Genomic DNA, 27,786 nt, shown 5'->3' with positions numbered 1-27,786 from the left:
ATTATCAGTGTAAGCTTCTGCTTTCTCTAACGGTACATCTCTCAAAGCTTAGGATAGGATAGAGGCTGTATTGTCAAGCACAACTGAGGAATAAATCTCTGGAAAATTGTGTATGTCCCTGTGCCATAAAGGAGTCTAGGAAAAGGGCATGCTAGTTGCTCTGTTGTCTACTACTGCTTTGCATGTGCACAATAATTCTCTCTGGTATCTGTGACACAAGCATTCTTTTGTCCTTTCAAAACGTTATGGGTAAACCTTGCTTGAATTTGTCGCAAGTCAGCTGGATTTCAGTCACATTGCCTGGAGTAACTGCCAACCCAAAATGCAGCCTAGTCCTTTCACTGGCCATTTCAGCCAGCGTCTACCTGCACCTGGTATTTTTTTTTTCTTTAATGTACAAGCATGGTCGGACTTTTACTAAATTTTTTTTTTATAAGTACAGTGTCCTGGAAATGGGTGCAGTGCTGAGTGTCACTAAAACAATGTAACTTAAATTTATTCCAAAGTATTGATATACAAATAATGTAGCTACCCAAAATGTAAATCACTGCACAGGCCCAGAATCACCGTAAAAGGCAAAGGTGCTCCTGTGCATCTCTTTGATGTTTTATGATGCCATTGACAGAAATGGACTTCCATACATTGGTTATGCCTAGCTTTCTGCATGAACTAGTTGTACCTGTATGTGAACACAGTGTACAACACCGTGCATAAGCTTGTGGAGATGGGTTTGCACAAGGCTCACCCTACAAGCGACGGTCAGGAAAAGGCATGACGCTCCTCCACTCCACAACGCCCAAAGCGCTATGGCAGGGTTCATCGACTCTCCAACACGGCGCAGAGAAGGCTTTGGAGTCAGATCACCAACAAACGCGGGTTTATTCACCCCAGATACAGCACAGTGCTACATTCATGGCGCTTACGGTCAAGGGCTCACTGCAAGACCGATAGAGTACGCATGCCTGCTGCGCTAGGAATAACCGGTAAGCGGTCCACCAAGCACGAGAATGAGAAGTAGTGGGAGCAAAGGTCCCATGTAGCAAACTCGTAGCGGGCCTGTGAGCATCTGCCACGGCGATAAAGCGCTCAGCGGAAGAGAGCTCGAGTAGAGAGGACACCTGGGGGCTGCCACTCAAGAAGCCGATCAGGGCGCGATCAGAAGTACAGTTTGCGCAGGAAGTTAGCTCTGGCACCCTAGCCGTGTCCGCCATGTTGCTGTTATGGTGGCGGTTCCCGGAGATCGAGCTAAGCACCACCTGCAAGCTGGAGAACAAGGCGCTGGAAGGCACCTCGATCCCCACAAGCTTCTGTGGCCCTTGCCACCATTATTGACTCTTGACAAGCATTACCAAAAGAACTCTGCACTACATTGAACTCTGCTCAGTTATTTGAGTAATTTGATGCAATTGAAGAAAATGAGATCGGCAGTAGTTTTTGTGTTGTAGAAACGTTCACTTAAAATGTCACTCGTAGAATACTGAAAACAAATGCAGTGAAAATTTTGATTAAAACTGTGCTATTGTTATTGAAAAACTGTGTTTGCGGTTAAATGTGGTTAAAGGTAATCTTTTCTTTGTATTTAACCTTGAGCTTGAATTTTTAAACGATATTTTCTGCACATTAATAGTATCTTTTTCCTTATTTCCTTCGAGTGCATAAATACTGAGCTAGCGCTCACATTAATTGCATGAGGGTTACTTTTGAAAACTACTCAATGTGCTACTTTCCTCAGATCAGAGATGCTTACAACAAACCTGAGAGTTTTCTCCAATCTGTTGACACACAAAGGAGTGTTGTCACATGACTGCATTGTGTCTTTTGCAAAGCCAGATATTGTTGCACTGATGTGAAAAGGGTGTGTGTGTGTGTGTGTGTGTGTGTGTGTGTGCGCGCGTGTGTATGTGAAAGGGAAGGAGAGACATGTATGATAGGGTTTCAGAGCAGTCATACATATTTGTTGTATCCATCTTTCCTGCAATTTTGCATTTTCTCCGAATATGGCTCAGTGGCTTGGGTCCCATGGGATGTAGCTCTTGAAAGGGTTGTAGGTCGTAGGGAGAAACTTGGGAGGAACTAGGCATACAGGATTTATTTACATATTTTTACATTAAAACAAGAGATACATTCGACAGTCTAGCGTGACTGCCAAATGGAGCACGCAAGACGAAGCATACAGCTTATGAGTACGAAGCTCCAAACGCAGCACAGAGCATGAGCACACTGCTCACGAGCACACCCTAGCAGCCGACAAACAGCTGCTTATAAACACTCCGTTCTCCCTAGATCCCTAGGTGAGGGAAAACAGCAGTTCACCACCAATTCATAGCGTCCAACGTCATCGAGCTTGGCGCGCCTTTTTGGAGCAGGAGGGCTCACACACACACGTACGCACTGGTTTCACGGCCCCCACCGAGGTGAGATGGTCTTTGCAGTACTGTGTCTTGCCCCAAAGGAGGTGCCTCTTATTCCCCGAGCTGACCCCTGCAGCGTGGCCGCCATGGTTCTCCATTGTCTTGCGTCTTGAAAGGCGAGTGGGACAGTGCCGCCACATACATTCCCTCGGGAACTCCCTCGCTCCTGAAAGACCGGGTAGGTGGTGGCGAGTTCACTAACAAAGCCTGCTTCGTCGACCTCATCTCTGCATCCTGGCGACGAAGACGTGTTGACGCGGCACCTCGTGGTCCCTACGAAATGAGTCACCGCAGCGGGTGTTGAAGGCTTCCATGGTCTCGTCGGGGAAGCTCGCCACGCTCGGAGCTGCAGTGGCCTGAGAAAACTTTGCATGTCAGCACCTCGGCACGCCATTCCTAACACTCTGACATCCAAGAACCTAGCATACAGTCCTGCTGCTTTGCAATGTGCTATTGACGTAATAGTTGCACAATGTAGCTACAGTCAAACCTAGGTATATCATCCCTGGACAGTCGAGTTATTGTCTTTATTAAACAGTGGTAACGTCCCCTTGGAAACCTCATGCGAAAGTATGACATACAGTCAAAACTTGATATAATGAAGTTGTACTTGCAGCAAAAAAAATTGACTAAATCATGAATTTCCTTAATATGAGGTTGTAAAGTTTCAGCAGTAAAAGTAATTTCACTAATTCCTAGAACATTCCTGGCAGGTGGTATCTTGTCAGTGAGCACTTATAAACAAATAGCAAAACGGTCGGGCCATAATAGCACAAATATAAGTGTCAGTGCGTGCGAGGCAGATCACGTCAAGAGCACTGCATCTACATCAGTGTGGCTCGCAGCGCCATAAATATTGGACACCATGACTTACCATGCTTAGTGCCCACAGCCACCACCAGATGGTGTGGTATGGTATGAAAAAATTTATTCAGGTCTTTCAGGTCACGCTAGTTTCCTAGCCCGAAGCAGGCCGTTACCACATCGGGACCGGAAGGCCTAGCCTCTCGGCCGCATTGTGGGCCCAATGGACTGCCCATCTCTGTTCTAGTTTGGGGCTATGGAGAATCGTGTCCCAATGCTCTTTGGTGTTGTCCTTGTCACTGCATAATGCGGAGCACCTCCAGAGCATGTGTTCTAAGTCTGCTGTGCTACTATTGTGCCATTACCACAAGCCCAGATTCCGAATCTGCAAGATGCAGAATTTATCCTGCGAGCGCCCAAATTCTCCCTTCACAAGTCAAGATGCTGAGCCGTCAGGCAGCGGTGTCCTGCGGGAGAAGCATCGGCAGGCAACGTGTTCAAACGTGTCAGCAAGTGCCAGACAGCCCGGCGCCGCACCTCCTCTTGCCTGGGGGTCACCGCGCGCGCGAACTTTGAACCGGGTGGCCAGCGCGGTCGCTGGTTGGACCTCTCGGACAACCGCCGAGTGCTGACTTTGTATTGGGCCCTTTGAGTGACAATGGTTCTCCGGGCGTATAAAGCCGCGAGCCGGCCGCCTCGAAAACCGGATCCGCCGACCCACCGGGAGACAGTGTCGCTCCCGACTGGGGTGAGATGTGTCAAGCGTTTTCGCCGGACGTCGCCGTGCGGGAACAGTCGCGTTTGTGTGAGCTCTCAGCCCCCAGTGCCGATCCGATCTTGTCCTGTACAATGACCTGTATATAATGTATAAAGTCCCTTTTGTTATTCTCATCGACGCCTGGCTCGGAGTCTTCGCTACCAATGCTCCGTCACGAAACGGGTGACAAGCGCTACGGGACCACAAAGTCGTAATCGTGGTGCAGCGGTGCAAAGTCGTAACACTACCGAACCACGGGCAAGTGTATAAAACCAAGGCTTCGGGAAATATTTTGCTTATCAATAGGGGATTGGGATAGGTTCCTGTCTGCAAGAGCCTCATGTTGAGAGCTTGGTGTCTGTTTAGCTTTATGTGCAGAGGCGGATATGATCTGCGCACCAATAAAAGTGTTTCGTGAATTTGTTGTATGAGAGAAGATGGCACCCACAAATTCAAAACAAAGCGTAAAAAGATACGAACATTTGCCCTTAGTAGAAAAAGAAATTTTCAGTTTCTCCAGAGAGGCGTACCAATAATGATAGCAAAGAGACAACTACACGAAGCAAGGTTCTTAGTGTTATCGGTGTCATGTGGGCTCGGGCAAGCATTAACAAATCTCACTCGATGACCCTGAACACTTGCTGTCAAAATGCGAGTGAACGCTTCTCACTGTGTCTCGCAAGCTTGATATTATGTGACCGCCAAGACTAGATGCGCGAGTACGCATTGCGCATTAAGGCACCAAACGCCTCAGCTCGTCCTTAGCACTTGCCGCAGATTACCTCCAAGATACGGCTCGTGGCCCTCATATGGACAGCCATGCACAGCCACGGCAAGGCTATAGGAGGAGACACGTGCTCTAGGGGGAGGGGCAGATAGTCACACGTCTCCTACCTACTCTCCATTCTCCTTGCGGTGAAGGAATGGTCAGTTCTCGTGTTTCTCTGAGTGCTTCGAGCTGCCACGTGCCCCTTGGCCTCCACGAATTCTTTACCAACATGACAAATGGTACAGCAGTGTTGCCTGCATGCCACGTCCCGGCACACATGTTTCGACAGTGTTTTTGCCGCTCAAGCTTTTCATGCAGAAATACGCTTGCTAATAACTTTTGCCTCGGCCAACATTTTTACAGCTTTTTGCTAGATTGACCAGCCATACAGACTCTAAGTACATGCTTGAAATGGCTGAACTTTGTTAAATCGAAACTGTGCCATGAAATTACTTCAATAAATAGGGAAAAAAATGCACGAGTTTCAATGGAACTTAGGTCAGGAAATGAAAGTTACATCACAAATTTTGTTATATCTAGGTTTGACTGTACGCATCTATCAAACTTCTATTCACCGCCATATTCAATATGTGGGCGGTGGCGCAAAGAGGTAGCCATCTTGACCACGGTTTATTTAAGCCAGCCAGCCATGGTGCCGCAGGATTTCGGGAGCAGCAGCTACCATTGCCACTCAGGTTGAGTACAGCAGTGTGTTCTGTTTCTCGCGCTACCTGCATGTGAGCTGTCTTCTTCTTCACCAGCTCTGGAGGTGATAGTCGCGCTGCTACAGGACCCCCCTCCTTGTGCGAAGCTCGATTAAAATATGTGCAAGAGGCGAGCGTATTGGCTGGTTCTTGCCATGTGCCGAGAGTTCAAGACATTTAGGGGAACAGCGCTGAAGATGGTGTTGTCAAACATCAGTGAATGGTGGCAGTGCCATTGGTAGTGTTATTTGTAGTGGCAGTGGCAGTGGCAATAGTTGGTAGCATCGGGTTCCACAATCCAAGAGAGATATACCAGGCAGCGCCAGTAGCATAGGTTGTGAGCGCAGCGCAGCCACAGAGATGCTGTAATTTGAAATTACAACCTGCCGCAGGTTCTTGTTAGTGCCCGGGCCTGGTAAAAGTCGGAGCTCCAAAAGAAGACTGTCTGGCAGCTCACGACTTGCATGGAGATAGCGCAAGTGTTGGTCACTCATGTTGTTGATGTAGAAGTGATTCTCGAGCTAAAGTATCAAAATGACAGAGCTGGCTCCTGTAAAACTTCGGTAGGCCATGCATCCGCAGAAGGTGCGAACACAGAACATCGGAAGGCTTGTCTGCTGCTGCATGCAGTGAAATCTTGAATGCCGATAGCATCAGAGTTGCAGTGGTCACTGAAGGCATCATGAAGGTTGTACTTGTGCCGTACCTGCGAGAGTGAAATTAGTACCTAGTGGAGCCTGTGGGAGAGCCTCAGAATTGGGGATGAGTGAGGTGCCCTGAAACGGAAAGCAGGCAGCTTGCAAGAACATCCAAGGAAAGGGAGCAGTAGGCCGTAGCTGAAAGCGCTTGCATTTGGTCCAGTGAATTTCTTGGAATGAGTCGTTGCGCAGTTGCCTTTGAGATGGGGAGGACGCACACAGACCGAGTAGTGGTTTGAAGCTAGGGCTAGCATATGTTGATGATTGGCGCGGATGGACGCAGGGGATGTGGTACGCTAAGGTGGGGAATGACATGACAGTTCAAATGGCAAGAGCTGTTGTGACTGAGCGCTCGAGGTGGTGTAGCAAGCAAGGACGACTGCTCGCAAGTCCTCGTAGTAGTCAGGACCGGGGGGTGGCAGCCAGAGCCTGGAACCTTGTTGAGGTGAAAGTGGCTGTCCAGCTGAATGAACCAGATGTCCGGCATGTTGATGTAGAACTCCCGGACACCACGTGAGGCCATGTCACTCTCATCTTGGCAGAGTCGGTGCACTGACGCTAGCATGGCTGGGCTCGGTAATTTGGGTCACCAATTTGTGGGAGGTGGCGCGAATAGGTAGCCGCCTTGGCCACAGTTTATTTAGGCTGGCCAGCCATGGTGCTGCAGGATCTCGGGAGAAACCGCCGCCGCTCAGGTCGTGCGCACTAGCGTGTTTTATTTCTTGTGCTACCTGCATGTGAGCCGTGTTCTTCACCGTCTGTGGAGGCAATAGTCGCGCCACTACAGATATAACAACACTCCAAGTGCACCCCTGTAAGTGTGCTTCCCCAGTGTGGCCACACTCACTTATTGCATCGTCGGAAATATTCAGTACCAATGAAACAGTACTGCTTTGGCACCACGCATGCTGAACGCATTTCATTCACACTCGCAGGGTTAATTGTGACTGGGAATGGCCTTAGATGCACTGCAAACTGAAGGCCATTTTGTAATCTAACAGTGTCTGCTTGGTTGACTTGTTGGCCACATATGACAAATGGCCACTTAAATGGCGTATTGTAATGGACACTTAACTAGGCTCGTTCACGGCTGATTCGTACAACAAGTGTCCTTATGGCAACACACTGCATATTTATACACATTAGATTGCTTCCGCAATGCATCAATTTCTACTTTATCCTGAATAGAAAAGGGCTACAAGCACTTCAACGCACAAGAGCTGCACTTGGTCTCATGGCCAGATAATGCAGGCTCTTAGGGTTAGCGTTGCTATCAGTATTGGCTGTGAGGACATACATGCATGCTTCAAGTAGGTAAATGTAGTCAAGCAGTATTCTGAAGAATATGATGTGACAGTTATCTCGATATGCTTTTACCCATAGCAAGAGTAACATTGGTGGCTGCACTGAGGATGGCATGTCGTAGGTTTACTGCAGGACATGCCTACCTGTGATTTACTTGAGATTATCTGGCTTTTGGATAGCCCTTGAGCTTCTCATGTTAGCTTATATTGTTATTATTTAAAGGGACCCTGAAACGATTTTGAAAGTTTTGTGCAAACTTACCGATTTGCTAGGGTAAGTCCTTAGGGTAGGTTCTTCTGATCATTAAGTGACGCATTTAAGCATTCTGCGTAAGGCGTGTAGTTTATGATAAGGTTATATCACCTGCTACCTAGCGGCCACACATGACATCAATTGGGTGAGCTATCTATCCAATGGGCTACCCACATTGAGTCATCAGGAATGCTTGAAACATGCCGCTGCATTAAGCTAATTTTTTATAGTATGCATAGTAATTTAGTAATTTGTGTAACCTTAAAGTAAACAAATATATTAAATGTAGACGTTTCATCAAACCAATGGCCCACTTCTGCCTGAGAAGGTGGATCGTCTGCTACTGCTCTGCCAATGGGGCAGCCAATGGGATGCATAGTGCTTCTCACATAAAAATAATAACAGTGCTTTCTTCTTTGGCGGCAAGAATATGAATAGTACCAGCACTGCAATACAGTCATCTTGCACTGCTGGTGTGTGCAGGGAGTGAACTGCAGCAACGGCAAGCTGTAGAAGACGCGAACACTGCACGTCAAAGTCAGCACCAACCTCTTTGGTCAACACAGCAGTCTCCTGCAGTTTTAAAGAAGCCACTTCCAGCAGTAACCACAGGTTCTGCATTTGTCAGAGAGCCAAGTTCCGTTTGTAATTTGCCCAAAATAATAGTTGCAGAAAAATATCCTAACAAGCCAAGCTGCGTGGAAAGAAAAATGTTGCAAAGGATATTGAATGGGCTTTACAACATGTGATGAGAGGGAAAAATTGTCATCCACCCAAATGTAGCACAAAGCTACAGAGGAAACCCATACAGGTTTCTCAGAAAGAATGCTTCGCATTTAAAAAAAAATTCATCCTGGTTCGGGTGGTCTCTCTAAAAAAATGCTTTCTCACAAGAATTTCATGTCAGCATGCTATAATACAGATACAAGTGATTAAACATTACCCTCCCATCAAGCTGTGGTGTTCTGGACTAGGATGAATTTTTCCTCAACTGCAAGGCATTCTTCGTGAGAAACCGATATGGGTTTCCTTTGTAACTTCATGCTTCATTTGGTTGGGTAGATGACAATTTTTCCCTTAATTGATACTTCCTACACCGTGTGGGATTCTGCAGAACTGATGTGGTTTACAGTGTGTCATAACATCCGTCAGAAAGCTGCCACCTTGAGTTTAGTCCATGTAATGAAGAAAAAATACTTTGGTGTAATGGCATCATCGCTGCCGCCCATGCAGAAAGTGTGGGTTCGATTCCCAATTCATTTTTTTCCTCTCTCCTTAGTTTCATTTTTTTTTTTTTTAGATTCTGGAGTAGTGAAGACGTTAAAAATAGCCAATTTCACCACAATCACTAGATAGTAGCAGCGCTTTCTTTTTCCACTGATGGCTACAAAGAAATCTGACAAGTGTAATATAGAGACAGTCGTAAATGTACGTATCTGATATTTTCAGGTTATCAGGCAATTATGAAACCGAAATAATACTAGAAACAACTACTTGATAGTTTCTACGTTCATATACTCTCACAGCAATGCAGCAACCGCCTGCAACGGCATCAGTGTCTTTTCGCTTTTATGTGGCATTAAAAAAAAAATGCCAGTGAACATTGTGTGTAGTGCTGCCACGTCTCCATCCGCCGTGCACATATTGTCTTTTAATTTCGCTTCATGCACGGTAATACAAGTCTGTGACGCATCTCTGACGTTCTGGTGCTGAAGTTTTGGAGCAAAATTCAAGAAAGTGAACTGTAGCATACATTTTCTGCAGTAATTAACTTTTTCCTGCAAGATGAAATACTGTTTTAGAGGACACTTTACCATTCTAAACTGATTTTGTATCCTATAACGTCCCTTTAAAAACAAGTGTTAGTGAAACCTTTTTGCACTCTTTCGGTTTTGTTCTTATTGTGTCTGGTGATTGTGCTCAAGTGCATGTCTTTAAAGCATGGACGCTGAGAAAAAGATGGAAGTGCTTTCCAACCTAAGCATGCACACTCAAGTATAAAATCTGCCTCTCAATTGCTAAATACATGTCTTGGCCTGAAGTATATCAGTTTTTTTTTTCATTTCTTTTTATTCCAGAACCATTTATGGGCTAATCTGCTTGTTATTTATCAGATAGTAAAGCCACTTGCAAACTCTTTTATGTACCATCTTTATTCATGTGTTGTCTTTGTAAAGGTGTTTTTTGTTTTTTTTCACTTATGGATGTACAACTAGTGGATGAACAGGGAACTAGTAAGAAAGATGCACACATAAGAGAAGAAGCGGACAGAACATTACTCCTTCCCTTGTATACACGTTTTTTAAAGTGAAGCTTTCTTTGCCTCTTCCTTCAACTTTCCCGCTGCTGCTGTGGCTGCTGCTGTCTGGCACGCCGCGTCGGGGGGTGGTTCAGAGTGTGTGTATGCATGACAGGAGTGAGTCAAGAGAGGAAAGGAGACGTGAGAAACTCGCTTGGACCCCACCGCGTCAAATGTGCACAGTGCCCTCTGGAGCTCCCTGGCCATCGCCACATTAGCCTCCTGACAATTGTAACTATCTGTGGCACCCCTCAAAAACATTGCAGAAACTGTAGTGCTTCCCTTTCTACTAACGTGCGAGTCCAGAGATACAACTGTAGAGAGGAGGGAGAAGAGGCAGTTCCCATACAGGGCGGGGGGGTAACATGTGAAGGCAAGGAAACCCTACTACTATACGACAGTGGTTGCGAGGAAACTGGATAAGCTTAAGTTCATGGTACGGTACGGTACATTCCTGGTAGTTCTGAAAAATAAACACCATGCAAATCTGTCAAGCGTACAAATTACACAGGGCGTGCAGAAGCAGAGCCGTATTAATTAAAGTGCACCACAGGGTCTCGGCGACACAACGGAAGCGGTCGCATGTCAGATCAACACTTCTGTGCCGGCTGCGGTAGTTTTGTCGCTATGGCATCGCTAGAGGTCGCGGATTTGATCCTGATTACGGTAGCCGCATTTTGACAGTGGCAAAAGAAAAAACGCACGTGCACTTAGATTTAGAAACTCGTAAAGAGCACCACGGCATCAAAATTAATCCGGAGTCCACCACTACGACGTGACTCGTCATCCAATTGTGGTTTTGGCACGTACAGCCCCATAATCCAAGTTTAATACTTCTGCCACAATGCGATGTGTCATGTAAGGCAATGACAATGCTCAACCCTCTCAGAGGTTATAAAATATGGTGCATAACAATGCCTCAAGCACACACCTCTCCCTCTGTGTTCTATGTAGTACGCAGACAAACAGCAGTCTCTCCCTGCGTGTTCTGTGTGCTACGCAGACAAACAGCAGTGGTGCACGCAAAGTAACGTTTAACATCAACTCACCTCTCTCATGTCAGACGAATTTCACCATCAACATCACTGCTAATTATCGTGAATCAAAGCAACCAGCACAGAAAGCTTCACTTACATAGATTCCCACAGTGCGTGGGAGTGCATGGGATCTGCATAATTTTTGTTTTCCTGTTCATTTACAGGCATGTACCAACTTAAAGAGCAAGTAACTCATAGTGAAAGCGCTATGTTGGCACATCATGATCCCTGTGCTGTGTGATCACACGTATGTTTCTAGGCTTGTGTGTATCCTTGAACCCTTCTCTGGCGCATGCTTCTAAAGAAGGGGCCATCTTGGATGTGGGCCGTTTCCACGTGTGTCTTTGCTGAAAGCTAGAGCAGCATACAACATTCAAGAACCATTCTTGATCAAGCATTCAACATTCCAGATCATACTCCTAGAAAGTAAGACAGGCTCGCTTCATGCTTGCATTCCAGTGACCTGTACGTTTGTCGTGATATGATGCTCTGAAATAGAGACGTATAATGCGTTATTTTTCTGTCTGTGGTTGCGGGCTCTCAAACAAGTATTGATGCAACAGCCTGTTCGTGCACTATGCCAAATTTTTCACTCTATTAGCCTTGCTGCTGTTTTAGTTTTGCTGCTTTATTTCATAGTCTGAAAAATTACAAGCCTTTATGACATAATGCTGCCCTGTGTGTTGCAGGTAGCATGATGAGCGAAGAGCTGCATGACCACCGTTTGTGGTCCCTGGACCGACAGCAGCGAAATGCCCATCGCTTTCCATCTGTAGACCCCCTTGCACGATACTTGGATGTCTGTGTCTGGGAGCATGGGACCGCCGATTTCCGCATTGCCACAGCTGCTTCTGATGCCCTAATACGGTGAGTGGCATGAATAATTTTTGGCACTTGCATAGACATGAGTTGGCACCTGACAGGTTATAGGTTGTTGCAAGAACAGTGCATAAAGCAGCAACTACCTCTAATTTTTTAGATGTATTGTAGGTGTATTGTTCTAACCCCTGTACAGTGTTTGCATTAGTATTACAAGACAGAAAAATTAAGTTTGACTATATTTGGCCTCTAAAAATTAGACTGCTGAAAAGATCAGTGGAACAAAATACACCTGAGATGTGCCTAAATATGCCTAAGTACATACCTAAAAGCAACACAAAGACTATTGAGGATAAACATTGTTTTTTCAAGAACACCCATGAATGCTTGCTTTTTATAGACTCGGTTGTTTGGTTTATTATTGTCACAGAGTTAGGCTTTTCACCTGATCGAGCTTTCGTGTAACATCACTTATCAGCATCACCTTATCAGTGATCGAATGTGAGATCAGACGCACAGCTGAAATAGGTCGTTGTATTGGAGTATGGATCCACGTGCGGTTCATTCCATGTCCGAAAAATCCGCCAGTGGCAAAACTCAGCGCAAGCAACTTCAAATGACACATACTGGGCATGTTTTGGCCAGTGACTTGGCTGGTTGAAAAGATAACACCAATTGCATATTTACATCGATACAGAGCTCTATTTCTTGTTCCTCCTGTGCCTTGTATCTGCATTGCAAGGTCCAGAAAAGCAGTCAAAATTTTCAAGAGACCTTTTGTTGGCCTGTTGGCACCCCAACCCCTTGTGTTTCTTTGCATAAATGTATTGCAATTTTTTTTGCACCAATATCTGCGTGTAGGCTTATAATGAGTACAGGATATAATGAAGGTATTTTTATGGCCGCATCAACTTTGTTATAACGAGGTTCAACTGTGTTAATGGTAAACTTGTCGTACAACTCAGACAACTTATAACTAGGGGTGTGTGAATACTCGAACATTCCATAATGAATAGAAAAGTGAAAGTTCAAATAATTTGATTCGCTAATCGAATATATAATATGTGGTTTCTCGATTTCTTAATGTTCCCACGGCGCATGATCTTTATCACTACAAGGTTCGACTAGGTCGACTGGATCAATCGAAACAGTTAACGCTGTACGAACAGAGGCAACCACAAAAGCAGCGCATGTGGAAAGCACGAAAGCATGTGTGAAGATCGGGCCAATTAGCCACCTGAAGGCATGCTAATCGCATCAAATACGCAGGTTCAATGTCTGTGCATGCAGAATTGCACAATTAGGAGCTTTCTACCCACATACAAACACACAGACCAACTTGGCCTGCATGCTCGCAGTAGTTGCCAGCTGGTTGACCTGCGAACCCAAATGCTGCTTCAGCTGCTGTCAGTCTAACTCATACCCATGATCTCACAACCAATCACTGGTGAGCCACGTATAGGTAGTATTTTTAGCCGCAAGCTTTCTATCACAGTTTGCAGCCTGTTATCATATCAGCTGGCGGCGAATTTTCGTCTAGCCCATTAGGCTTAATCGGAGCTGCATTGTTGGATGTTGGTGACTAAAGTTCCGATTCACAAACTAAGGCATCTATTCACAGCAGTCGCATGACCATCAGAAAGCCAACCAACCGCCTCACCAACAAAAGAGAGTGCACGAGATGACTGTTGCATGTTTACGGCTGCAGTCGTTGTGAACTACCATATGGTGGCCCTTCGTTCCATACTCCGTTCATAGGTGCACAACAGTCACTTTTTGTAACTTCAAGCAACCTGTCACAAGACTAGCTTTGGAGTTTCATAGCGAGTTCGAAAATATCACGCGACAGCATGCTGAGCCCCAGCTGCAGACGGCAGATTAACGTGGATGAAAAAAAAAAATGGGGGAGGGGGAAGACGTTGAGCGAATGTGCTCTGGGCCTCCTGATTTGAGAACTCTTTACTGTCAGTGGCCATGGTCGACGAATGCGGTGCCGGCAGGCACGTACGCAGATTTTTTTTTCCCCCGGGGGGGGGGGGGGGGGGGGCAACCTAAGCTAAAACTTTTATGCAAATGAGGGGGAGGGTACTTTTACTAGTACAAATGTGAATAATGCCCACCATTCGCCATAAAGACGCATAAACCTGCAAAAGAGAATTAAAATAATGTGTATCTCACAGGTACGTCTTTGAGATACACCTCTTCCTTACTTGGCAAACAAAGAACCACATCAAATGGTCTCGTGCATGAAAGATGCGCAGGAAAAACCTTGCCAAGAACAAGTTTATATTTAGAGTAATTACAGGATTTATAGTAGCGTTTTTTGAATTAGCTCTGGAAGAATTGTAGAGAAACGTATATTTGCGGAACAATCACAGTTCTTCTGGATACCTCGTTTACTGCTCTACCAAGTGCCAAAACCGACACGTGTTATTTGGGAAGTTGCGTAAAGATGCATGGTCCCCAGTCCCATACAACCATGTTGAGCACAGTACGCTGTGGTTCTAGACATACTGCACCCACCGCGGAAGGTTAGAAAAGCACCCCCAATAACACAGCAGGGATGTGGCTATGTCAAGCGGCTCGATAGATAACTGTAGAAGCGTCATTAAAAACACACAGAATTATTCTCCACTTCAGGTGGCGTTTTCTCTACTTCCATTCTAAATAAAAACATATTGATCCACAAATATTTTCACAAACAATTTTCGCTTTTCCTCCCTGTTTGGCTGTTGCTGTGGCTTTCTCCCTTTGTAGATCGCTTAATTCTTCATCCCCTTGCGACTCTTGTTTCCAGTTGCCAATTTTGCACGAAAAGTGCTGTACAATTAGGGAAAACCAGACAAGGTAACGGGTGACAATCATATTGCTTATGGGTTTAACAAGCATTGGAGGATCTGATGATGGACGCTGTTTCAAAATATTTTATTTTACACCTTACCTAACCCATATCGCGGATATATGGTTCCGAGGATCTGCCAGCGTCGCGGCGAGCCGTCACTTGAGGAAATAATTAAACTAAAAGAACAGTTAAACGCAACTGACGGTTTCTCCTGCCTCCACTCATTCCACAAGCATACAGACCAGATGATTATGAACCGAATTCCTTTCCTGGCCCCTGGATCAGTCTAACGAAGGAAGGTTGAACTAACGAAGCAACAGAGATGCGCCTTATCGTTGAATAGATGGTCAGATAAAAATTGCGTTTGGGAATTATAATTAAAACAGTAAACTACACTCTGCCTTCTGCAACATATGGTTACAACTGAATTCCTTTTGAGTTAATCACGCGGGCACCGAATGGATGAGAAAACAGGTCTCGACACCCCAGGAGATGCCGATAACTACATCCAAAAGGAGTGGAAAAATTGACAACCATTCCACTCTGTGAAGATGGAATGGCAGCGAAAGCTCACCGTCAAAGCTCTCAAACGAAAAGCAAAGTGTTTCACCTCCGCTGCGGGTCGGCCTGAAGATAGTGCAATATCGGGCCGACCCGCGGCGGAAGTCAAGCAGACATTAAGCACCCAGCATACATGGATCAATCCCGAATGCCGGGCCAACCCGTGGCAAAGGTGAAGCAGGCGTTAAGCACTCCCCATACGTGGGCCGATCCCGAAGATAGTGCAACAACAGGCCGATCCCCAGCGGAGGTGAAGCAGGCACTAAGAACTCCCCGTACGTAGGCCGATTCCAAAGATATTGCAATACCAGGCCCACCCGCAGCGGAGGTGAAGCAGGCGTTAAGCGCTCGCCATACATGGGTTGATCCTGAAGGTAGTGTAATCCGGGGCCCACCATCAGCGGAGGTGAAGCATGCACTAAGAACTCCCCATACGTAGGCCGATTCCAAAGATATTGCAATACCACGCCCACCCGCGGCGAAGGTGAAGCAGGCGTTAGGCGCTCGCCATACGTGGGTCAATCCCGAAGGTAGTGCAATGCCGGGCCAACCCTCGGTGGAGGTAAAGCAGGCGTTAAGCGCTTCCCATACATGGGTCCATCCCGAAGATAGTGCAACACCGGGCCCACGCTCGGCGGAGGTGAAGCAGGCTTTAAGCGCTTCCCATACGTGGGTCCATCCCGAAGGTAGTGCAATGACAGACCAACCCATGGTGAAGGTAAAGCAGGCATTAAGAACTCCCCATATGAAGGCCGATACCAAAGATATTGCAATACCAGGCCCACCCGCGGCGGAGGCGAAGCAGGCGTTAAGCGCTCCCCATACGTTTGTCCATCCCGAAGGTAGTGCAATGCCGGGCCGACCCGCGGTGGAGGTGAAGTAGGGCTTAAGCACTCCCCATACGTGGGCCTGTGCCGAAGACTTCGAAGGGCGCGTTGCAGGTTCCCGAGTCCATAGGGGTATGTGCCATTGATCTTAAACCCTTTTTTCACTATCACCAGGATCGGCCCACATGATGATTTGTTCTGTTAACAGAAGCCGAAAAAAACTACAGAAGTTAGTCATACACTGTTTTCACTGTAAAAGGCAGCAAAATGTTGACCACCAAGTAGATTGATTTGTCGGCGCTTTAGGAATGTGCGTGAGGAGTGGTGGCGTGGGTGGACGGGGGGGGGGGGGCCTGGGCCCCTCCCTTTGGGTACGTGCCTGGGTGCCGGCGACCACGCTGAGCAGGGCCATGTGACAGGATGCACACTCCCCGCTTTAGTCTGTCGCGCAGATTGGTCTTAAAGGGCCCCTTGGTGTATCGCCAACTTCATCGTCATCTTCATCGTGCCTTCATCGGCACTGCCATGGTCATCATCACACGTCAGCAGCGGAACACACGGACGCAGGCTGCAATAAAGCTGCGGTGCTTGCGGCGTTATGTCTGACTGATGTCAGTGTTTTAAGCCTAGTGCGACATATCAGTGGCGACGAAGAAGAAGGTTGTGGGTTCGGTTCCCACCTGCGGCAAGCTGTTTTTTCATCCACTTTAATTTCCATTAATTTATCGTTTCATTATTTCATTTATTAAGCACAAGTAATTTCCCTTATGTTGTCCTTGGTGTCATTGTTTGTTGGCTTCTTGTGATATGACTAATTAATATCGGGCCCCTTGGTTAACCCCCTTTCGATTACATAACAAGGGTCTCGAATCCGGCAACACTGATGCCTTTAGGTAGCATATGTGGGTTTATTGACCAGTTGCCTTCCCCCAAAAAGATCACGTTCTCGTGACGCCTGTGGCAAGAAGGACGTTCCACGTCCGCCGCCAGAGTCTGTGAGTATCGGCGCTGGCTAACACTCCCAGGATTCTACTAGGACACACAAATACCCAAGAAAGTGGATGGGAAAACAGCGCCGCGGTAGCTCAATTGGTAGAGCATCGCACGAGAAATGCGAAGGTTGTGGGTTCGGTTCCCACCTGCGGCAAGCTGTTTTTTCATCCACTTTAATTTCCATTAATTTATCGTTTCATTATTTCATTTATTAAGCACAAGTAATTTCCGCTATGTTCTTGGTGTCAGTGTTTGTTGGCTTCTTGTGATATGACTAATTAATATCGAGCCCCTCGGTTAACCCCCTTTCTTCTCGTTGATAGCAAGCGTGTTGTTGATTAACTTATGTGATTAGCCTCCTGAATGTGCGCAGCACTGTTTTTTGCACAAAATTTGGAAGTGTAAGAGTTTGTGCTGAATTTTCTGATAATATTCAATATTCGGCTTTCTTTCTTCGATTCAATATTCTGTTTGAAATCTACTATTTCGTATTCGCACACCCCCACTTAAACGTGCTTGTAGTGCAGGACTAGATATAATGCAGTCTTTTCTGTTTCTGGCACCCGTTTATCATCCCATAGAACTCAATTTATATGCATACCACTTATAGTGCAGCTCTGTGACACAACATGCTGGTTATAATGCGGTTGCCAGGAAATTCTGCAGACAAGCGAGGCAGCGAACGCACTTCTCAACGAGGTGTGCCGGCTGTGGGGAGAGTGACAAGCGCGATGCGGAGGAGGAGATGCGGAGTGAGCAAACAAATAAAACATAAGGGGAAAGAAACAAAAATGCAGAAGCAGCATGCTTGAGGTCTCCATGGGTGTGCAGGGGTAGCCTAGGAAACAGAAAACCCTTTTGCTGCTTTTGCTCCAGCCACTTGTCAGCTGCTTCTGGTCCACATCGAACACATGTGCACTGCTGCTCTTTGGCTCTTCAATTTGTGTGCAGAAAGTAGATACAATCACTGGCTGATATTTTTCAGACACGGATGGGGTTGCAAAATATGTCTGAATTATCGAACAGGCCATAAAATTGAATTTTAACAGTAAAGTAAATTTGATGTTATTGACAACTCCAGCACCGCGGAAAGATCAATCAAGGTGGCAAGTGCATTTCACGTTCACCCATTGTAATGTGCATCATCACGAAGTGCAGATATCATGCATGCGACTTTGACTCCGCAAATTCCTAATTTCGGAATGTTGTGCATGTGCAAGCTTTCGTCGTTCCTCAAGTACTCACAAGTTTTAAACATGTGTTTAAGCGAGAAGCAGACGAAGCATCATTCACTCCAGGCTGCTGGCACTTCTCATCTAACATTGTCCCCCTGCGGGCAACACTATCAGCCACAGGGGCGGAGTAGATGCAAATGCATGGCTGGCTTTGCTTTGTACCACCAATGTGAAGATTTTATGGACATGGCATGAAAGTGTATCTTTTGTCGCCGATTCTGAAATTCTACAAAATTATTTTGTTTTTCTCTTTCAGATTTGCTTTTTCTGATTGCCCGATAATTCTGAAAATTTTGCGGCCCCTTCTGTGTAGGAAAAGTCTGTCGGCGACGGTACTTACTTGCATAACCGATTAAATTTCCCTCTAACGAAATTTGTATATAATAAGCAAATTGCAGATTTTACTGATTTCATTATATCGTGGTTTAACTTTACATGCACTGGAAACAGCCCCTCCTACAGTTTTATAAGAACCTCAATAAGAAATATGGAAAGCTAGTTAACAGTGTTTTGAAACTAGCATCTTCCATTGAAAGTTCTGCTTGATGACCCTGGACAACAGACATCTTCCATCTTCAATGACCGACGTGACATTACAAGGTGTTTTGGGGTCAGCAAAGAGTGTGGTGACAATAAACATGACTGCCTTTCCACAAACAATATGCTTTTCTCAGTAAAGTGTGCTGCCCATGTGACTCCTAGAGAAGTTTGGTTTGGCCCTCGCTGGTTTTGAGTTGTATAGCGTTGTTTTATGCAAGTCTTTTCCTAGCTCTGGCAGCCTGTCAAATATAGAAGAAATTACATTTTATTTTCTTGCAGTCCTGAATTGCAGCACTTTCAGCCACATTTCCAAAAGACACGTCTCCACATGCCTCCTGCTATGAAATAGTAAACCTCAAAATTCAAGATAGGGCAAACTGCCATGTCAGAAACTTCATTGTGAAGATGAAAGAAAGCATGGCGTTGCAAGCATTAAACAATAAGTGAGTGCTGAAGGCTGATGTAGACACTCTGGTCTGCTTGTTTTGTGGCAAAGAACTGTGTATTGATTGTAGAAAATATGCTCGATGGAGCTGCCATTTGCCATTTCTAATGCCATGCTACATTTGGGTGGATAACAATTTCCCTTTCCAGGTGCTGCTATTGGGGTACGCAAAGAAGTAGTGGCAATGTTTTAAAGTTTCTTTGCCCACTATCCTGTTGTTTTGCAAGGGACAGGCGGGTTCTTGTTGAGTAGATTCCTCCTCACTCTTATAGAAAAGAAAAAAAAAATTGAGCATGTGCGACTGTGGGAGTCGAACCTCAGCCCCCCAGCACAGCAGCCCGATGCTTTTTAGGCCACAGTGGCATGTGTACTATCATGCCAATGCAAGCTAGCTCTTTCAGGTGATCGCCGCATACCGATGATGATTAGGATTTAAATTTTTCATACGCGGCACATACACCCAATGGGGGATCGGCCTACAAGCAGCCGGTACACTTAAAATATATAAGAAGAAAGGAAGAAATACTCGCCAGTATAAGAACTGTCACATTGCGTAGCACATTTTCACGAAAGCTCATGCGCACCCGAGTGTGCAAAAAAAATGCAGGACAGAAATAGGCAAATTTATTGTATTTAATAACTGCTTCACGAAAGCTTCGCATCACATAGATTTCATTGACCTTCTTTGCAGCCCTCATTACATAACTTCCTTGAACCCTTCTTGAATGCCAATGGGTGAAGTCAAGATGAGTGAGCTGCTGGACATCCCTCTGATTGCCAGTGTCACTTACGGGTGATCGGTGCTACAAGTAGAAAGTCGTCGTAGTAGGGGTGTGTGAATATCAAAATTTTCGAATATGGATTAAATACGAATACTTAGCACTAAATATCGAATAATGATATGCACATACGTTTATTAGCAAGTTGGTTTACTTTAACATGTTGGAACATTGCAGTTGTATTGTCATTAGTAAAAAAATTAAACTAGTAAGCCATTATACTAAAAATTATGTATTTGGCTCATTTTAGCTTTGGAAAATTGAATATCTGTTGGTTGTCTGTTCTTGCCTACCCACCATGGTTGCTTAGTGGCTATGCTGTTGGGCTGCTAAGCACGAGGTCGTGGGATCGAATCCCTACCAAGGCCGCTGCATTTTGATGGGGGCGAAATGCGAAAACTCCCATGTAGTTGGATTTAGGTGCATGTTAAAGAAACCCAGGTGGTCAAAATTTCCAGAGTCCCCCACTACAGTGTGCCTCATAATCAGATCGTGGTTTTGGCATGTAAAACCCCATAATACTTGTTGGAGGGCTAGTTGGTGCATGTTTCCAGAAGAGGGTTATAGCGCCGAAAAAACACAACACACAGCAAGCAAGACGGGACAGGCGCAACTTCCAACTGTTCATTCACCGCGTATGCGAATGAATATAAGGACAAAGATGGGTAGCAAGAACCACACATGCGCACGAGGTTTTTACAAAAAGCGGATAAAGATAGGTGAGGTGTGAACTGTTGGAGGCCGTAACTGTAGAAAGAAACTGAAGAAACTGTAGCGATTGTGTTAGCGCCCCATCTATCTCCATTTATAAGAATGAAACTGCTTTTTTAGATTCACGGGCGTGAGATACGTGTGTGCCTCACCTATCTTTATCCGCTTTTTGTAAAAACCTCGTGCGCATGTGTGGTTCTTGCTACCCATCTTTGTCCTTATATTCATTCGCATACGTGGTGAATAAACAGTTGGAAGTTGCGCCTATCCCGTCTTGCTTGCTGTGTGTTGTGTTTTTTCGGCGCTATAACCCTCTTCTGAAAACCCCATAACTTAATTTTTTTTCTGTTCTTGCCAACCTGTGCCTCATTGTTGGCACCAATTTCCCGTAAACTCAGAGGCATTTAACCCAGTACCAGCCATCGCTCATCGCATTTGCTGTGAAGCAATAAGCTCAGGGTTAGGGTGGAATCTGCAAAAAAGTGCACCCTCACTGTTCGAAGCCCGTGCCCTTTGCTATTGAGAGGCTGGCTTTTCTGCGAAGCTTAGAGGTCCAGTGGCTAAGCGTGTTTTACAGGTGGAATTTCGCCAGCAACATGAAATTATCGCAAAATTCAGCACAATATCAGACACACTTCCTCAGAAATAAACGCTTAGAACCATGTTTGCTCACGCACAGCCAGCAATATATTCGATTTGTTTTGAATATTTGTATCCATTTGAGCATTTGAAAATTTTCGAATATCGAGTTTCGAATAGGATACGAATATCAAAATGTAATATTCGATAATATTCGAAATTTTCGAATATTCGCACACTCCTACATTGTAACTTAACCCTTTAGAGTGCTGTGTACACAATTGTGTATCAACAGCAAAAGCATTGGTGAAAGTAATGATATTTAAAATGTGTGACCTAAATCATGAAATGTTTCTCATTGTAATTGTGCCACAAGCTTGAATAAAATGTACAAACCTTTTTGGTAAAACAAACGGGAAGGTAGACGGTTAGGTATTTTTCCTTGGTGTGAGTATGTCATTTATGCAGCGGGTTCACTTCTTTCATTGTTTTTTACAGTGCTTTGCACCAGGCATAATTTCAAGTGGCAGGATAGATGCTTTTCAAGCCTGCTAGACATGAAATGTAGTAAAAACCGAAATATAGGTCCAACCAGAATATAAGTCAAGCCCTCAAACTTTCATTTAAAAAGATATACTAAACCGGTAAAAAATAACCGGTATACAAGAATGGGGTTGACTTTTTGCCGCGGTGTTCTGAGAAAAGTTCGACCTATATTCCGCTTTTTACGGTAGTTGATGTTCTCACATCTGATATTCCAGTAGGGAGTTTTTGCACAGAGTCCATATTTTGTAAACTTGACAAAATGCACTAGAGAATTGAAAATTCTTATTCTATTCAGCAGCTGTGTGCTTTTTATGATGCTGAAGATGTAAGGAATGCGCTGAAAATAATTTATCAATGAACATTAATATCGCAGGACAAGGATAATTGGAGATCGCAGGGAGAGGCCTTTGTCCTGCAGTGGACATAAAATAGGCTGATGATAATGGTGAACATTAATTGGCACCTGAAAGGGATAAGTAACATTTTCCTGATGCATTCCTCAAAAAAAAAAGCCTTGCTAAACAGCACAACAATTCAGCTGTGACCAAAGAGCTCACTGAAGCATATCAAGAGCACAGAAACTGTCTTAATTTTGCTGTTTGTAATATTCTGAAATATGAACAGAAATATTTATGTAAAAACTTCATGCCACTATGGTTGTCGGTGTACTATTGACAAGAGCAGCAGCAGCAGCATGAACATGGAAGTGCCAGTAGCACAACCGGATTGTCAGAACTGTATTGTAAATACTGTCAACAAGGGCTCACCTTGAAATGTTAGCAAAGTTCATTTCCTGCACCCGAAATCTTTTTTCCTTTATTTTTAATGTTCCCATCTTCTTCATGTAGCCCTTACAAAAATATGGTGCTTGTGTTTTCAATCTTTCCTACCTTTGTTGTTTCTGCTGGCAGATTGTTATTGTTCTGGTTCACGATGAAACAGTGTTTCCAATTGCTGTGGTATCATTACAGACTATTTCGGTACCAGTGGGCAGGGCCTCTTGACATCCTGATCGTTATTCCAGCAGGCCAGCACTGCTTATTTCGGGTTCTGCGCACTCCATTTCCACAGCCATCAAATCAGCAGCTCACGCCACTCCAGCATCAACAGCTACAACAGGTGAGCGTATGCTGACATCTTATTTATTAATACAGTCAAATCTCGATTATTCGAACTCGAAGGGGCCCAAAAATTTGTTCGAATTCAATGCAGCTAATTGAATGGAGGACCTACCTGCAGTGGCACATCTGTATTGAGCTAACACATGAGTGGGAAGAGGTCTCCCAGATAAGAAGCAATACGGGGTAGGAGTCCTAATCCATAAGGACATAGCGGGCAACATTGATGAATTCTACAGCATTAATGAGAGGGTAGCAGTAGTCGTAATCAAACTTTATAAGGGATATAAATTAAAGGTAGTACAAGCCTACGCTCCAAAATCCAGTCACGACAATGACGAAGTAGATCAGTTTTATGAAGATGCTGAATTAGCGGTGAGAAAAGTGCAAAATCAGTATACTGTAGTAATGGGCGACTTCAATGCCAAAGTGGGGAAAAAGCAGGCTGGTGAACAGGCAATTGGCAACTATGGTGTCGATTCTAGGAATGCTAGAGGAGAGGTGCTGGTAAAATTTGCAAAAAGGAATAAGCTGAGAATAATGAACTCCTTTTTCAGGAAGCGTAGCAACAGAAAATGAACCCGGAAAAGCCCTAGTGGTGAAACAAGGAGTGAAATTCATTTCACACTTTGTGCCGATGCCCGCATAGTGCAGGATGTAGAAGTGATAGGTAGGGTAAAGTGCAGTGATCATAGGTTAGTGAGGGTGAGGATTCAGCTCAATTTGAAGAGGGAAAGAGTAAAATTGGTCAAGAAGAAACAGGTCAAGTTAAAGGCAGTAAGGGTAAAAGCAGACAAATTTAGGCTGGTAATTGCAAACAAATTTGCAGCCTTAGAACAGAGAGATGATGATGATGATGATGATGATGATGATGACAGAGCTAATGAATGAAATTGTAGCGAGGCTGGCTTCAGAGGCAGCAATTGAAGTGGGAGGCAAGGCACCAAGGCAACCAGTAGGCAAGCTCTCCCAAGTAACAAAGGACCTAATAAAGAAACAACAAAGAATTAAAGTGTCCAACTCAAGAGATAAGATAGAATTCACGGAACTGTCAAAACTGATCAACAAGGCGAAAATAAGTGATATTCGAAATTATAATGTGAGAAAGACTGAAGAAGCCATAAATTATGGATGCAGGCTGAAATCAGTGAGAAGGAAACTTGGCATAGGGCAAACCAAGATGTATGCACTGAAAGATAAGCAGGGTAAAATCATCAGCAATCTCGAAGGTATAATTAAAGCAGCCGAAGAATTCTATACCGACCTATACAGTACCCAGAGGACTCGGGAGTACTCCATTCAAAACAATAATGAATAGGATACAGAGACTCCTCCTATAACTAGTGATGAGGTCAGAAGGGCCTTGCAAGACATGAAATGGCTAAAAACGGCAGGAGAAGATGGAATAACAGTAGATTGAATCAAAGATGGAGGAGACATAATGCTAGAAAAACTGGCGGCTCTCTATACGACATGTCTATCAACTGCAAGGGTCCCAGAAAACTGGAAGGATGCAATCATTATACTAATCCACAAAAAGGGAGACGTTAAAGAACTGAAAAATTGCAGTCCCATTAGCTTACTCCCAGTATTATGTAATGTATTTTCCAAAATAATCTCCAATAGAATAAGGGCAACACTGGACTTCAGTCAACCAAGGGAACAGGCTGGCTTCAGGAAAGGATACTCTGCAATGGATCATGTCCATGTCATTAATCAGGTTATCGAGAAATCCGCAGAGTACAATAAGCTTCTTTATATGGCTTTGATAGATTACGGAAAAGCATTTGATTCAGTAGAGATACCAGCCATCATAGAGGCATTGCGTAATCAAGGAGTACAGACCGCTTACGTAAATACCCTGGAAAATATCTACAGTGATTCCACAACCACCTTAATTCTACACAAGAAAAGCAGGAAGATACCTGCAAAGAAAGGAGTCGGGTAGGGAGACACAATCTCTCCAATGCTATTCACTGTGTGCTTGGAAGAAGTATTCAAGCTATTAAACTGCGAAGGTTTTGAAGTAAGGATGGACAGTGAATACCTTAGCAACCTTCGGTTTGCCGATGACATTGTTCTATTCAGCAACACTGCAAACGAGTTACCATAAAAGGGAGAGTGTAAGAGTGTGGTTGAAAATTAATATGGGCAGAAGACAAAGATAATGATGAGTAACTGGGCAAGGGAACAAGAGTTCAGGATCGCAAGTCAGCCTCTAGAGTCTGTGAAAGAGTACGTTTACCTAGGTCAACTAATCACAGGGTACCCTTACCATGAGAAAAATTCACACAAGAATAAAAGTGGCTTGGATCGCATACGGCAGACATCGTGAGCTCCTGACTGGAAGTTTACCGTTATCATTGAAAAGGAAAGTATAAATCAGTGCATTTTACCAGTGCTGACATATGGGGCAGATACTTGGAGACTGACTAAGAAGCTTGAGAACAAGTTAAGGACCGCGCAAAGACCGATGGAATGAAGAATGCTAGGCATAACTTTAAGAGACAGACAGAGAGCAGCTTGGATCAGGGGGCGAGCGGGTATAGACGATATTCTAATTGAAATTAAGAGAAAAAAAATAGCGCTGCGCAGGTCATGTAATGTGCAGATTAGATAACCGTTGGACCACTAGGGTGACAGAATGGGTACCAAGAGAAGAGAAGCGCAGTAGAGGATGGCAGAAGACTAGGTGGTGCGACGAAATTAGGGAATTTACGGGTGCTAGTTAGAATCGATTGGCGCAGGATAGGGGTAATTGGAGATTGTAGGGAGAGGCCTTCGTCCTGCAGTGGACATAAAATAAGCTGATGATGATGATGATTGGGAAGTTGCACAAGATTTATTCACACGTATTTACAAATTACAGTCAGTTATGAGGTGTATCAGTGCTCGTACTGTGATAGGAGATGGTGGGTGCACGCATGTATTATAGAAGGAAACATCCAATGTCCCGTGACAATTGCCCCTTCGAACTTTTGGTCTGCTTTTGGATTGCTGTATTGGGGCGAAGGTGATTTTCTGGAACTGGTATTATGCATTGTGCCGTGCTTTCCGCGCTCCGAAGCCACTGGCAAGGATTATTATAAACTTGGAGTCGGCGCCATTGCTAACAGCGGCGAATTGTTTCAATAAGAAACACGGCACCGAACAGCAAGAAGCTTGATAGCAAATGTCAAAGGAGCTAGGCCTAGCATCGCCTCATTGTGGCTACAGCTGCCAGCAGAACTGAGTGCAAGAGTACCGGCTCGAGGACGAGACATTCATTTGAGGGATTAGCAAGATCTTGATGAGTGCTAGTTGGTTCATATTTAGAACTGAGGTGAACAGTGCAAACAAAATAAGGACACGAGGAAACAAATACCACAGACAAGCGCTGACTGCCAACCTGGAAGTTGGCAGTCAGCGCTTGTCTGTGGTATTTGTTTCCTCGTGTCCTTGTTTTGTTTGCACTGTTCAATCTCAGTTCTAAATTTGACTGATCACCCGACGTTTGTGTGCAGGCGCTAGTAAGAGTGGACGTGAGAGAGAAAATCTGGGGGCTTTTGCTCCTTGAATATATGACTCTGCCTAGGCACTACGGAGGAGAAGTTTTTTTGTGCGTGTTGTATGTGTTTTCCCTAGGTGTGCCGGCATTGCGGAGTGGGGTCGAGTTTGTTTACGCTCGGACGCTGGCTGCCAGCGCGGTGAAATAGGTGAAGCAGCGGGCACTGATGCCTCATTTGTCGACCGCTGTGTCGGACAAACTGTCTCGCACCTGCAGCGCTCATGCTGAGTGATTTGTACTGGACCATAGCTCTCTCGGGCCTTACGGCGATGTACCTTGGAAGGAAGATCACGGATGTTTCCGTGGGAGCAGTAGAGACCGTAGTAGAGGCCAGGCCGCATATATTGAAAGTCTAATTGTCATAGCGCCTTAGCAACCGTGTTCGAACGCAAGTGGCTGAAAAGCTGCCGGTACCCAGGTAGCACAAAAGAGATACATAACGTTTTTATATCATTTATCCTAGACGAAAGAAACGGTTTAAAGAAAACACGAGTAAGACAACTTTGTTGGTAAAGTGTTGTATATGCCTGCTAATATCTGGCTTCATTACTTTTTTCAGATGATCTAGAACAGCTCTTCAAAACAAGTAACGCTATACATAACTAAAATAATCATAGTACTCTAGTACATGAGAAATGAATGTGCGAGCCTCATTATTAGAAAATTGTATAAACCTGGAAATTTCCCAGCCATGGCGGCCGCATTTCGATGGTGGCTAAATGGGAAAACATCTATGTACTTAGATTTAGGTGCACGTTAAGGAACCCCAGGTGGTCCAAACTTCCGGAGTCCTTCACTACGGCATACCTCATAATAAGATGGTTTTGGCATGTAAAACCCCATAATTACATGTTTTGAACCTGGAAATTAACTGGAATGCACAGGAAGCTGCGCTTCAGTAACCAAGGGAGCAATGGTCATAATAAATACGAATCCATTTATATAAACAGCATTGTACAAAAGGCACGTATGAACCACTCTCGCAAAAACAGGCATAATGTTGCAATGAATCATTTGCAAACCCATGAATACATTAGTACACCTGGCACACATCTCCAGTCTCCTAAGGTAAATAAAAGAAATTGGCTCGCCATCCCGGCCCTGCAAAAGTGTATGCCCAGCGAAGCTGTTCAATACTACCACTACAACTGCTGGGGGGTATGCAGTGCTGCAACAACACTGAAATCAGGTGCTAGGCTGGTTATTCC

At 44.8% G+C, this 27,786-nt stretch overlaps 1 protein-coding gene and 1 non-coding gene across 6 annotated transcripts in view; both read left to right on the top strand.

The window, feature by feature from the left end:
* LOC135909425 (tRNA (34-2'-O)-methyltransferase regulator WDR6) overlaps positions 1-27,786 on the top strand; it is a 443,227-nt gene that overhangs the window by 347,508 nt on the left and 67,933 nt on the right. For all 5 annotated transcript variants that reach the window (XM_065441378.2, XM_065441379.1, XM_065441377.1 and 2 more), the window contains 2 exons: positions 11,726-11,903; positions 22,885-23,032. In XM_065441378.2, the coding sequence (XP_065297450.1) occupies positions 11,726-11,903; positions 22,885-23,032 (326 nt within the window). The remainder of the gene's footprint in view (positions 1-11,725; positions 11,904-22,884; positions 23,033-27,786) is intronic.
* Positions 17,160-17,232, top strand: TRNAS-AGA (transfer RNA serine (anticodon AGA)). The gene has a single exon. It is a non-coding gene; the product is annotated as a tRNA-Ser (tRNA).

Source organism: Dermacentor albipictus, unplaced genomic scaffold (assembly GCF_038994185.2).
Source record: "Dermacentor albipictus isolate Rhodes 1998 colony unplaced genomic scaffold, USDA_Dalb.pri_finalv2 scaffold_17, whole genome shotgun sequence".
Taxonomy (NCBI): Eukaryota; Metazoa; Arthropoda; class Arachnida; order Ixodida; family Ixodidae; genus Dermacentor; species Dermacentor albipictus.
This window is presented reverse-complemented; position numbering and strand designations above follow the sequence as displayed.